Here is a 12,668-nt window from a genome sequence, read left to right as displayed (position 1 = left end):
GCAGGAATGTTTCTTGGGGCCCAACAGCCATCCTCACTGGTCCGTGCCAAAGCATATCTGACACAAACGGGCAGAACTATTAGAAGCAAAAAGCCAGTGAGAATAGGCCATTGCTGAAATTGCAGAAAGATGAAGGATGAGAAATTACAAAAATAAGATTCTCCTTTGAGCTTATGTAATGGGTTTCTTACATGCCACATATCTCTTCATATCTCTTTACTACGTAAGGTGGTTTTGTACTGTGTGCTGTGTCGTTAACCCTCTGGAGTCTGTGCTTCTCTGTATTTTCTATTATCCCATGACATATATTAGGCACAAAATGTTTGAGGGTATGTGAAAATCAGGTTCATAGAATCATTCAGGTTGAAAGGGTGCTCAGGAGTTGTTCTTAGGCTGACCTTGTATTCAAATTCGGGTTAGATATAAGATCAGAGCAGATTACTTGTGGCTTACCCAACTGGGTCTTAAAAACCTCCAAGGAGGGTCTGCTTGTCTGTACTCATGGTGAAAAAGTTGTTCTGACCTTGAGGCCAGGACGGTTCACTGCAGTTCACATGCGTAAGTTCTGCAGCTGCTGACTTCCTCTACAGAAACATTCGCACAAAAATTTAATGTTTTTCTCTGTGCTTTTTATCATTTTGTTCAGGAAACTACTCCAGACCACCGACATACAGCGGTGTGCCCAACACGAGTTACAGTGGCCCAGGACCCGGCATGAGTATAAATGCCAACAGTCAGATGCATGGACAGGGGCCAAGCCAGCCGTGTGGTACCATGCCCCTGGGACGGATGCCATCAGCCGGGATGCAGAGCAGACCGTTTCCTGGAAACATGAGCAGTATAACCCCCAATTCTCCTGGCATGTCTCAGCAGGGAGGCCCCGGGATGGGCCCACCCATGCCAACTGTGAACCGTAAGGCACAGGAGGCGGCTGCTGCCGTGATGCAGGCTGCTGCAAACTCCGCTCAGAGCAGGTATGCCTCAAGTGGAAAGGAGTTTTAATGAGCAGGAATGTTTTTTCTTGTCATGTCTGAAGTAACAGCACTGTATAGGTGTATGCATGTGCATTCACGCTTGTTCAGTCTGTGCCTTTGAGAGAGTCTGTGTCTCTGAGAGGAGATGGCACATGGGAAGAATACTTTTCCTTAAATATAAGGGGAAAACTTGCTATTGTGTGTTTGGATTATCCTCTCAAAAAGCAGCTGACAGTGGAGATTATGGCCACTTCCAATTTGGTTCTTGGCACTGTAGGCTTTAAGAAAACCCACAGGGTTGCAGTGACATTAGGAGATGAAAACAAGCCCTTTGCAACTTAAAATTTATTAGCTGGATATATTTTTTTTGATCTCCGGTAGAGAGAGGGCCAACATACCATTGGCAGCTTGCCCCTGCCAGAGAGTAAGGAAGCTTATGAAGCTGCCCATCAACTCTTGTACTTACCTGCCCAAGTTGTGAGCAGCAGAGCTGATGGCAGTTCGCTTCTATGGGATGTTCTTGTTCACAGGCAGGCATCCAGAGGTGGAAAGGAGGACAGGCTGAGGGGAGCAGCTGGAGGGGAAAGGCAGAACAAGTCATAAAAGCTATCTGTAGTTATCTGGGCTTGATAACTGCCACTTAAGCATCCATAAGAGAGAACCTGTGGACAGTATTGTGGAGGCTGGAGCCATCATCTGTCGTCTTGTCTCCCCTTTGGGCAGCATAACTGTGTGTTGCCATTTGTGCAGGGATTTTGGCAGAGGCATTTTTCTGTCTGTGGTTATTCTTAAGATGCCTGAATACTTGCAATGAAATCCTATTTTCTGAGAAATTTCTCAGATGAAGTAATTTCCACATTTCCCTGGACTCAAATAACTGCTGGTATATTTATCTTTTTATGTTACAAGAAGTTGCATTACACTTGAGAAATGCACAAATCTGGTTGCGCTGTTCTGGTGAGCATGTTTACGTGTGTGTGTAGTACAAATTTTGGATTTATTTATGCATATGCGTACACAGATGCACATACACACGTGCAGGTGTTTATCATTCAAGACTAGTGTTTGTGGACAGGAGAGTTGCTGTAATTCCAAGGCACAGTGTAAAACTAGAAATAGGAAGCTTAATATGTCCCTGTATCTGTTGCGTTCTTGTTTTGCGAGTTTGGAAGGCAGGTGGCTTCTCGTGATAAGCAATAGCAAACTTTTGAAACAATGACAGTAAAGTTAAAGTACTTCATGTTCTTGTTCAGTAAAATAGAACCACACTCCCTTAAAACAGATTGTACTCCAGCGAATACGTGTGAACCAGCAGTCTCTTCCTTGTGTCGGTTGTCTTCACAGACCTGTCTAGTAGGATTTACAAAAGTCTGCTTCTATCTGTCTGGTTTAGGCTATAAGCTGATAGGTCAGGCACGAAGGAATTAAATGGTCCATCGCTGCAGCTACAGGAACACTTTCTTTATAATAATGTAATGAAAGGAATAGCTCACATTTGTTGGTCTTCACAACAAGAAAAGGCTTTGTGTTAAACAGGAAATAATTTGGTTGGGATTCAACTTAAACCGTGGGCATATTGTGTGGTGTTTGATCAAAAACTAAGTTAAATGATTACTGCTTCTATCTCACACCTTCCTCCCAAGTTGGTTTTTCAAAACCACTTTTGGTTTCTAGCTTTGCCTGGGCAAAATTGCACCATTTCAGAGCCTTTCCATCACATACTGCCCATTCTAGTGATCCAGCACCTGTAAGGGCTCAGCATTCATCAAATCTTTGACAAAAAAAGCTATTTATAAACAGAATTGTGCAAAATCTGTCTCACTCTTCTGATACTGGGGGTTGCAAGCACACTGTTTTCCTCTTTGATCTCAAGTCGACTGTAGGGTAGAAAGCATGATGGTTTTTGGCTATTCCTGCAAGTCCTCCATACTTGAATGTGGAAGGAATGTACTTGGCAGTGAGTCATATTTGTGATACAGAGCAAGTACAGAGAGGCTGTTCTTATATTCTCTGTCAGGCCACCATACATTAGGTCACCTGCTTGTCCCAGCCAGTCTGGGGCTGGTGGGTGCCCCATATTTTCTTCACAGCACCCCAACTGTGGCAATGCTCAGGCTCCCTTGATGCACCGGCCTGACCAGTATGGGTAGGTAGCAGTGTAAACTGGACTTGCTGTGGAACCTTGGCAAGTTTTTTTCAGTGTTTATGAACATACCATCTGGCTGCTGAAGGAATATAAAAATAACGCGTGCATCTGTTTGAAAAATTTCAGTTAGGTGTTGGAACAATGTTTAGGAGCGCTAAGTATCCAGTGCAAAACATGGAAAACATTCACCTGAAATACAGCTACTATTTTCTCAGCTGAGACATTCATACAGTGGCTTCTGTAGCCGTATAATAAATTACAGCACTAGGAGGAGGTATCTGCACTGGCTACCAGCCTGTTACTCCTTCACAACTAAGTCCAGCTTCACCTGAGATTGCTTCATGGACTTCTCTGCCATCATGTTATTTCAGTTGTTACCTCTATAGGGAAACTGTGATACCCAAATTACTGCTGCCTTCATGGTTATTAACCAGTTTTCTATAGCTGCCTTTGTTTGGTTGTTTTTTTCCTTAATAACTTCGCATATGTGTGTATGAAAAAGTAGAAAGCAGAACAAAAAATGAGAACACAAGTCTACTGGTTCTCATGTTCAAAAACCAAAAAATAGTTAAATGAGAGAATGCTTGCACCATACTATTTCATCTAAGTAGAAAGACATCCACTGTTCATGCCAGAGTGCAAGAATAGTGTCCCGCCTTTTTCTTAGAGTATCTTGAGCTTGTAAGATTCAGCTGTAGGGTTCAAAAACTGTTAGATTTTTGTGTATATATATATATATATACACACACACACATACCCCTCTCTATGTAGAATTAAGAAGAAAATTAAATGGTTGTATCAGAGTCACAGTTATACAGCAATATTTTTTTGTACAAGTTGACTGTGGCCAAGGTCAACTTGTTGGATCAGTAGGCAGTAGGGAAGAGAAATTTGTCTTTGGAGTTAATCCACAGGATCTATCCTTCACCAGCTCAGGAGTCTCATTTAGACATAGAAAGCTGGTTTGCCTTTGCCTTGCCAAGGCACACTAAGCAGCTGTGTAAAATGAATTTAAATGGCATGCATCAGGATAAAATCACTTCCACTGGGGCAGAAAATCAATGTTCGTTAACTAGGACTGGATGATCAAGATCTGAGTGTCAGCCAGTTATACGTAGGTATCATCCTAGGTGCAGACCACGACCCTTTTAATTAGAGAAGATAAAATCATATAAATAAAAGTGGTGGCTGTGCAAGGTACTAAGTTTACATCATTTGAATTAGCCTTTGACCTCACCTTGAGGTCTGCTCTATGTTGAGTTTAAGTTAATTTCTACAGCTACATATCTTCCCTATAACCTAAAATCTTAGAATGTCCTAGTCTGTCTTGTGCAGTCAGGCCAGTGTTTCCCAAATGATATCTAGCATGTCATGCTAAAGAAAAGAAAAGAAAGGTGTTTTCAAAGCCTCTTCATCGAACTGGCAGCATCTGTGGTTTCAGGATGTTTAAGCGTGGTCTGGCTGACAGGCAAGGCTAAATAGCTCTCTAATGCCCTGTGTAGTAATTCCCCTTATTTTCAGGAAGACAATGTGAAAGAACTGCAAAACAGTGTTTTCCTTTTTATATCTGTCTTGGTCTCAGCACATTCATTGACTGCTAAAGGCTGTTTGTAGAAGACCTAATATATCCCCTGAACGCCAAGGAAAGACTTTTCATAACCTAGGTTGGTATTGGCCCAGACCCCAAGGGCTCGTTCTGCTGCTGGAGGTTAGAACCCAGCAGAGGCCTCTGAGAACAACTAGCTCCAAAAAATAGTCTCTTATCACACAGTAGTCCTTACAACAAAACATGTATTTATGGTGATAGGTAAGTATTTATATGTGTACAGTCCCACAACATGGTTAGCTTTCAGTAAAAGCAAACAATTTTAAGCAAATCAGATAGCATTTTCCCTGTTGATGTGAAAGACAGCAAATTTAAGCAGTCTCTTCTAGCAACAGCCAGTTTTGAGTTCCTCAGTTTGTAGATGCCCAACTTGAAGCATTTCAGGACTGTGTGATCACTGTCTGTGAGCTTTTGTTTCCTACAATAAGTGCTCGGTACACACTTCTGAAAACCGATTTTTAGGCTGACACCTGAAGTCAACAAGACTTTTTGGAGCTGGACGCTTGTCATCATCATTTTCAGCATCTCTCCTGCTAGCAGTGAGTGTCATTCTGAGCATGTCTTCGGAGCAGTTGAAGGTGTGACTGTAGTATGTGGAAAGGTAGAAATGCAACTGTGAAACAGCTGGCTTACAGTTGGCAGTACAGCCTTACAAAGACACAGTCCAGTCCTAGGTGGCTGTAGAATGCACATGCAACTGGGATGCTAGAGTGAGTCTCTTGCTGGTGCAACCACAGTTATCAACACCTAAACTAATGACTATAAAATGAGTTTTGATGTGCCTGCATGGGGAGCAATCCTGTCTTTGAAGGCAGCGTCTTTGACCTCAGTGTACTGCACAGTAATACGATTCTCGGGATTGCATGTTACCATTTTGTAAATTAAAGCAATTTTTTTAATAGATTGAATGAATTTAGAATTCAGTGTCATTGATTTTAGAGGAGACGATTTAGCCATAGTAGGTGATTAAACTCAGGAATTGGAATCCAGCTTAGCTATTTGCAACCTCTGGCCATTTTAAATCCTGGTCATTGGGTTGCTAAATTGAGGTGGATATTTACATTATCGTCTGCTGCTCCTGGTGCCACCTGAGAAATGGTGTTCAGTCTCTATAGTAATGTGTGCTGTTGCATTGCTTTGACATATTCTAGGCACTCTAGAATGTGGTTCTGGTTCTAAACTTCTTAACAGCTGGTTAGATAGTCCAGCCTCATCGTGGTGAGGTCAGAAGAATGTAGGTAAGTTTTCATTCAGTCCTAACTGATGTATAAAAGCTGTGCTGATATTAGAGAATTTCTGTTGTACAGAGAAACAGTTACAATTCATATAAATGAGTTTAAAATGTGCATCCTATATGTCTTCGTTTTAGTCTGTGTGCATAGATGCACGCCTGCATACATACATACAGGCTAACCTTCCATCAGCATTTCTGTCCTGCTATGTATATATAATTCATATTCCATGTCGCTGGTGCCAGCAAAGCACTTTTTCCGTATTATTTTCTCCAACAGCAGTGTAATGCAGCACTCCTGATGGACTAGAAGGTACTGGTGAGGAAATATAGTAATGGACATGGTGCATTAAAATGTCAAAAGGAAAAAGAACGAGGCAGAAATGGGGTATAAATTTTTTTAAAAGAATAATAATATAAATAAAAAACAGAACTCTTTTAGGTGTTTTACATCGTAGAGCCTGTCAGTTTCTGTGCAGTATTTTCTGGTCTGGCCCTTTTGATCTTGAAACCTGGGTTTAAAAATCTAATTGTGATTTTAAAAGGCTGTGGTTATGTAGCAGGAAGACTTGAAGTGCTACAGTAAAACTTACTGTCTTTAATCCCTGGAGAGAATATATACGTTCCATTGTTTTCCCTTTTCCCCTTGAGCATGGAGGTGCTGTTCTTCTCTGCTGGGAAGTGCAGTGAAGTGCAGGAAGGTTAAGTACTCATTCAAGTTTCTTTGCTTATTCAAACCAGGCTACTTCTAGATGAAAGGCTGCCAACTGTGAAATCCCCAAAGTAAACTAGGCTAAGATAGGACTGGTAGCCATAATTGGAGCTAGTGCCAAGGTACCTTATCTGTTGCCTTTGAAATAAGCCCCTAGCTAGCAGAAAGGCTCTTTCTGCCTCCTCTTTTATTTAACATTCAGTCACAGGGAAGGAGTTACTCCTGTTCAAATTCACGCCATTCACAATTCTCTAGTCTCAAGGTGTCTGGTCCTTCTACAGCACTCCTCCAAACACTCCCAGGTTTCAGCTTTCCTTTAGGGATCCTGATGGATCACCCTGAAAGGAGATTTACTCTCCGTTAATGCTGTTTGAATATCCAGGCAGTACATTTCAGTCCATGAAACTACATTTGGCTTCCAAAATAAAAAAAAAAAAACAGTCCACATGTAGTTTCAGCTGGATGTAGTGGTGACATCTTAGCTTGTATGTATTTATTACTTATTATATGTATTATTACTTATATATATTTATTGTAGCAAAGGGAGAGCAAGAAATCACACTTTTGTGATTATTTTTTTAAATGGAGATGCACTTTGTAGATCAGCGTAAAACTGATGATAAAATCATGTAAGGATTGGAAGAAGCTTTTTACATGCTGAGCTAACCAAAGCCATTTCTTGTGAGAGACTGAGAAATACATTTTTATCTGGAATTTTGTTTTACTAAAAGGTAAATCCATCACTTTGGAGCCCTGGATGTCACCATGCTGCAGAGCTTATGCAGGCAACCAGTGATTTGGGGAGGCATTTTTTTCTTTTTTGGTTACTCATCAATCAAGTAGACTGCTGTATGCTGTTCATGCCATTAGAGATTAACCACAGACCTCAAGAGTCCTACCCCTTCCCTCCTTTTGAGAGTAACCATTCTTAAATTGTGAAAGCAGGAGGAAAAACAGGAAGGAAAGCATGTTCCTTCCAAGCACAGGGAAGGAAGGGTGATTTTCAGAGTCATGAATGAGAGTTTTCATTCATCTTAGAAACACCTCTAATTCAATTATTATTGTGTCAGGATTATTTTTGGCTTGATTTGGTTATGCAGAAGAGCTGTTGGCCTCTATAGAAATACTGATTATTTTGAAAGAAAACTGCAGTGTAGGACTCTGTGTAGTTTATTGACATTCTGCCTCAGACTTGGATCGTACATAGGAATTCTGTACCTCAAAAGGTGACCTTTAGGCCATTAAGAATGCAGTACTTCATTAATTGTTATTGTATAAAAGTAAAGAATAAGAAAGGACTTTAGAATGAATGCTTTTTCCTAGGGAGGAAGAAGTGTTTCAAATGAGGAAAATGTATTTTCACACTGTCTTTTTGCCTGTTAGCCAGAAGATCTACTAGTTTAAATCACAGCACTAGTCAGGAAAAAAAAAAAAAAAAAAAAAAAAACCAAACAAAACACAAAACCCACCAAAAAAACAGGAGAATAGCCATCTGTTTAATGGGACTCATGAAGAAAGCTAATGCTGTGACTGCTCTGTGTGATTTGGCACATACATTGTGCAAGTACAAGACTGTGATTGAACAGCCTAATATTTTTGTGACAGAAAGGGAGAAACATTAAAAAATGGTTTAGAGCAGTTTTAAGGTTTTAGGTTGTTTGACAACAGTGATAGCTGAGAAAAAAATTACATAGTGGGGTTTTTTTTAGCAATGCTACCAGGGGAAATATGAGTGGATAGAGCCCCTCACTTTATTGATGAAGTTCACATGGGAGCATCAGTTCTAACTGGACATATAAGTAACCTTGTAAGAATCATATTAAATAGCAACATAACAGCAATGAGATTTTTTTTTAACGATAGCCAGCAGTCTCACTAACACATTAAATACCTGTTGCAGTTAGTGCAGTAGGTTTCAGGCATCTTCAGAGCCAAAGATGAAGAAAGGAGCCAGCTGAAACCATGCTGACATATGTACCACATTGGTCTTGTGAAACTGTCTGGAGTGCCAAAGTGCCAAGTTCAGTAGTAATAATATTGATAAACATATAACAGCTCCAGGCTATTGGGCAAAAATAGGTAAGTGAAAATGTGTCTGCTGGGAAATCCCTTTGGAGAACTTCCTCGCCATGCCACTGCACACACAGCTGAATTCAGTGTGCTGTCAGCCAGATGACATTTTACTATGAAAAGATACACTGAAGAGCGGGCATGAAATAATCAGGATTTTATTAGATTTTCAGTTGGTTACCAGCACAGTGAGCTCTGTGGGCTGCAGTGGTGCTCAGAAACGGAGCAAGGACGTGACTGAACATGGTAAGAATGTGGTGAGAGGCAGCAGAGGTCCACATACCCAGGTGGAAGAGGAGGGAGCTCAAGGGCTGAACCTTTCCCTAGGCAGTGCTCCACTGGAGAAAACTGAAAAATTGAAGTAGCGAAACACGCAGTGTGTCCTTAGCTTCCTGTAGGTTTTTAGCACCATGCTTTTGTGACCTCCTGGCTGCTCATATGCTGGGAACAGACTCTTACCCACTTTCAAGTAATCATTCTGGGAGAGAGTTCATTGGGCCTTCCGACTTCTTCATACAGCTATTTATAGACGTGCACAAAAATAGAAGGTGCATAGTGAGAGAGTCATATGAGTCATTCCCATTTTGATATCGAGTCACACCGGGCTAAATCACCTTCCTTGGCGTTCTGGTTCAGGTTGACTGCATCATGCCATACAGGGCAGATTTCTTTTTCCACTACAAACCCAGCTCATGCATGCTCCTGCTTGCTGGACAGATGACAGCATCCCTCTTTTACCCATCACACACTCCACTTGGGTGAAGGAACATATCTCCTCAGTGCTCAGATGTTACATCTGATGGGGACAGTGCGCAGGCAGCTGCTGTTAGAGCTGCTGTTTAAATCCACGTTGTCAGGAAGGTGGGATGGGGTCACTAGAAGAGGAGCTTCGATGGGATTACAAGCCATTTGGCTTGGCCCACTTTTCAGTAGTCTTATGTTTTCTGTCACATAGCATTATATTGTGTTTATCCAGTACGGGTTGCACTGAGTACAAAGGGCTTAGTTTGTTCTTACACAAATAAATACAAATATGAAGGTCTTGCTGCATTTGTAGGAGTGCTGCACAATAAAGGTATTTCAGAGAATCCTTGTGGGTTTGAAGACTGATGACCAAATGCTGTGGTCACTGTGAAATTCAGACCAAAAAACCCTTTAATTAACACAAAAGGAGTTTTATAAAAACTATATTAATAGCTGCAGCCTAAAAAGACAAAGAAAAAAACAAACAAAGAAAACCTAACAAAAAAATGGTGCAACAGTATTTCACTAAATATCCTTCACATTTTTCAGTCATACACTCTTGTATCATTAGGGTCAAATAAAGGTAAAGATTTTATTTTTTCAGTCTTGTGCAATGTTTTCCTCATTGTATCCATCTACTCAATTATTCTGGCCATATTTTAGACCATTATTAATCTTAGAACTCTTCCTCAGTTTTTTTTTACCTGTAAAATGGGGTAGGGAGACTTTCTTTCTGATCTCAGCATGCATTCAGCAGTACAAATGTTGTGTAGTTGTGCTGTTATTAGCATCGGTACTCATGAATTACACATGCCTCTTATGTTACTCTTCCCAGTGTTTGATGTGGTGTGACAGTCCTGCAGTTTATTGGGCTTTAAATGACTGCCAAGTAGGTAGCCCGTCAGGCAGATGTTTTCACTGGAAAAATGGTTAATGTGATGACAACAGCATGTAAACAAACATTTTTTTTGGCGGTTTCCTGAGGGGTGAAGCATTGAATCAGCCTGGTAGGAACAACTAATTTTTAAGTTTCTTCTCTCGCCTTGATTGTTTGTTAGTGAAAGCTGAGTAATGATGATGATGCTACAGGCACAAGTATTTGTGTAATCAGAAGAGAAAGACTAGATTTAAAAAGGCTGTTACTGTTATTCTTCAAAAAAGTATCTTACATAATAAGCTTTAGATCAGCAAGACGAAGAAAACGAGCAGTGTGCTCAGTCAGACTGCAGTAGATTACAAGGTGATGTGCACTATCATATAATTATGATGCTAGAAAATTATTCCCCATTTTAGCATTGCCATTTAGGCCTGGCTGCTGGGAAAAATAGTTTGGTGTTGGTTCTGTGTGTCTGCTGTCAGCAGACACATGCACCCTGGTACAAATCTGCATGTTTTGTCATTTTTGTTTCCTAGAGTTTTGTCAGTGTCAGTGCACGTCAGAGCTTTGGCCTCCCCTCTGCACGCAAGCACACACACAAATGTAAACAATTTTCTTTTTCCTTCTAACCTGAACAATGGAAAAAATTCTAACACCTGTCACATCACCAGTTTTCATGGTTGCTTTTTTAAAACTTTGTTCTTTTGAGTGGCGAGCTTACCTGCTGGCTGAACAGAGAGGGATATGTAAATCCAGGTTGGTATGCCTATAGTAGCAGCTAACAAGAGGGGGATACTTAGCTTTCAGATACAGTCATGTTAAATTTGTTTGTTTTATTGACATGGGAACTACCTTTAATGCTGTTTTATAGCTGCTCAAGCCAATATTCAGATTTCCTGTGTCTTGGCCTTTGCTAACAGCACCGATGCACCAATGAACTTCCAGTCAGAGCATTTCCCTTCCTCTCTTCTCCTTCCTCCAGATCTTCCATATCCCCTTATGGCAGAAACGGTTTCACTTCTTCAAGGAAGCCCATAATGTAGCAGGAAGGAAAATCCATAACAAAAGAGCATATGTATCTGCATGCACATGTTTATGTGTAAATTTTCCAGGGAGAACACATTCACGAGTCTTATTCCTGAATTACTCTCATTATAATAACCCATTTGGTGTCATAGTATGACAGATTATAAGCGCTTAAGGCTAGTCCCAGCTCAAGACAGATTTAAATAAAGTACTTCTGGTTATTGTGTAGGTCAGTGTGTTTAAATAACAACCCCCCAAATCATACTTTGACATTTAAAAGAGAGAGGAAATATCGTCATGCTGCAGACCTGGCACAGATAAGCACAGGGCAATTTGGTCAGTACGCTGTGATTTGTGAGCGCAGCCTAACGCAGTCATTTTCACAGTTTGTAATCAAGTAGCCACCTTAGCAGTGTGTCAGCATTAAAAAAAAAAAATGTTCCTTTTAAAATGTTTACACAAATTACTCCCCTGAGGTGCTGCAGTGCCTTCGCTGCAAAACTGATGTCAGTTAAAGATCTGGAGCAGAAATGGCAAACTTCCATGAGCTCGTGGGCCTTTTGCTTTTTTTTCCTAACCAATTGCTCAGGTGGCCAGGTCACACTAACAGGATAATTTTTCAAGTCCAGTGCCTAGGGCAAGATAACTGGGAGAAATCCCTACATTACATGAGTGCTGTGGGAAATCAGGAAGCACAGTGCAGAGGTGCCTAAATAATAATTGGTTCAAGCTTGTGGCCAACAAGATGTGTGAGGTGTAACTCGGGGGCAGCTCTTTCCTACCTGGGCTGTGTGCCCCATCCTGGCTCCCGTCCTTGCAGCACTGCTCCTTAAGTGTCGCCCTTCTGTGCCATGCTGCTGGACTGGGGCTCCTCCAGCTCCTGGCCAGGGTGCAGCAGTGTGCATGAGCAGAGGAGCTGCAGGAAGGCACATCTCTGGTAGCACCCTGCTTTTGAAGGTCCCCTGTAAGTCCTTCCCTTCCTTCAGGCAGAACTAGGTGAAAGCCTCCACATGGATGCTGGAAGGAGCTTCCCCGTCTTTACCACTGGAGTAGCAGCTCTCTGTATGTTCCTCCCTGCTTGTTCTTCTGCATCTGTTTCGTCTCCCTTCTCTGGAGCACCTGTGAACTTCCTATCCCTAAAACACAGCATCTAATGAGGGTGCACCTAACCGTCGTTGTTCATTCTCTGTTGCCACCTCCCTTACCCTCCATTTCCATCTTTTCTGCCCCAGACTCTCCTCTCCTCCAGCCCCCCTTGACTCTCAACCTCTGAACCCTTCTT

General features: G+C 41.5%; 1 protein-coding gene across 1 annotated transcript in view; it reads left to right on the top strand.

Moving 5' to 3' along the window:
- Nucleotides 1–12,668, top strand: part of ARID1B (AT rich interactive domain 1B (SWI1-like)) — a gene marked incomplete at its 5' end in the record, with an annotated part of 99,800 nt that overhangs the window by 38,475 nt on the left and 48,657 nt on the right. The window contains one exon of the mRNA XM_008945687.1: nt 647–974. Coding sequence (XP_008943935.1) covers nt 647–974 — 328 coding nt within the window. The remainder of the gene's footprint in view (nt 1–646; nt 975–12,668) is intronic.

The sequence above is a fragment of the Merops nubicus genome, unplaced genomic scaffold (assembly GCF_000691845.1).
Source record: "Merops nubicus isolate BGI_N331 unplaced genomic scaffold, ASM69184v1 scaffold19488, whole genome shotgun sequence".
NCBI lineage: Eukaryota > Metazoa > Chordata > Aves > Coraciiformes > Meropidae > Merops > Merops nubicus.
This window is presented reverse-complemented; position numbering and strand designations above follow the sequence as displayed.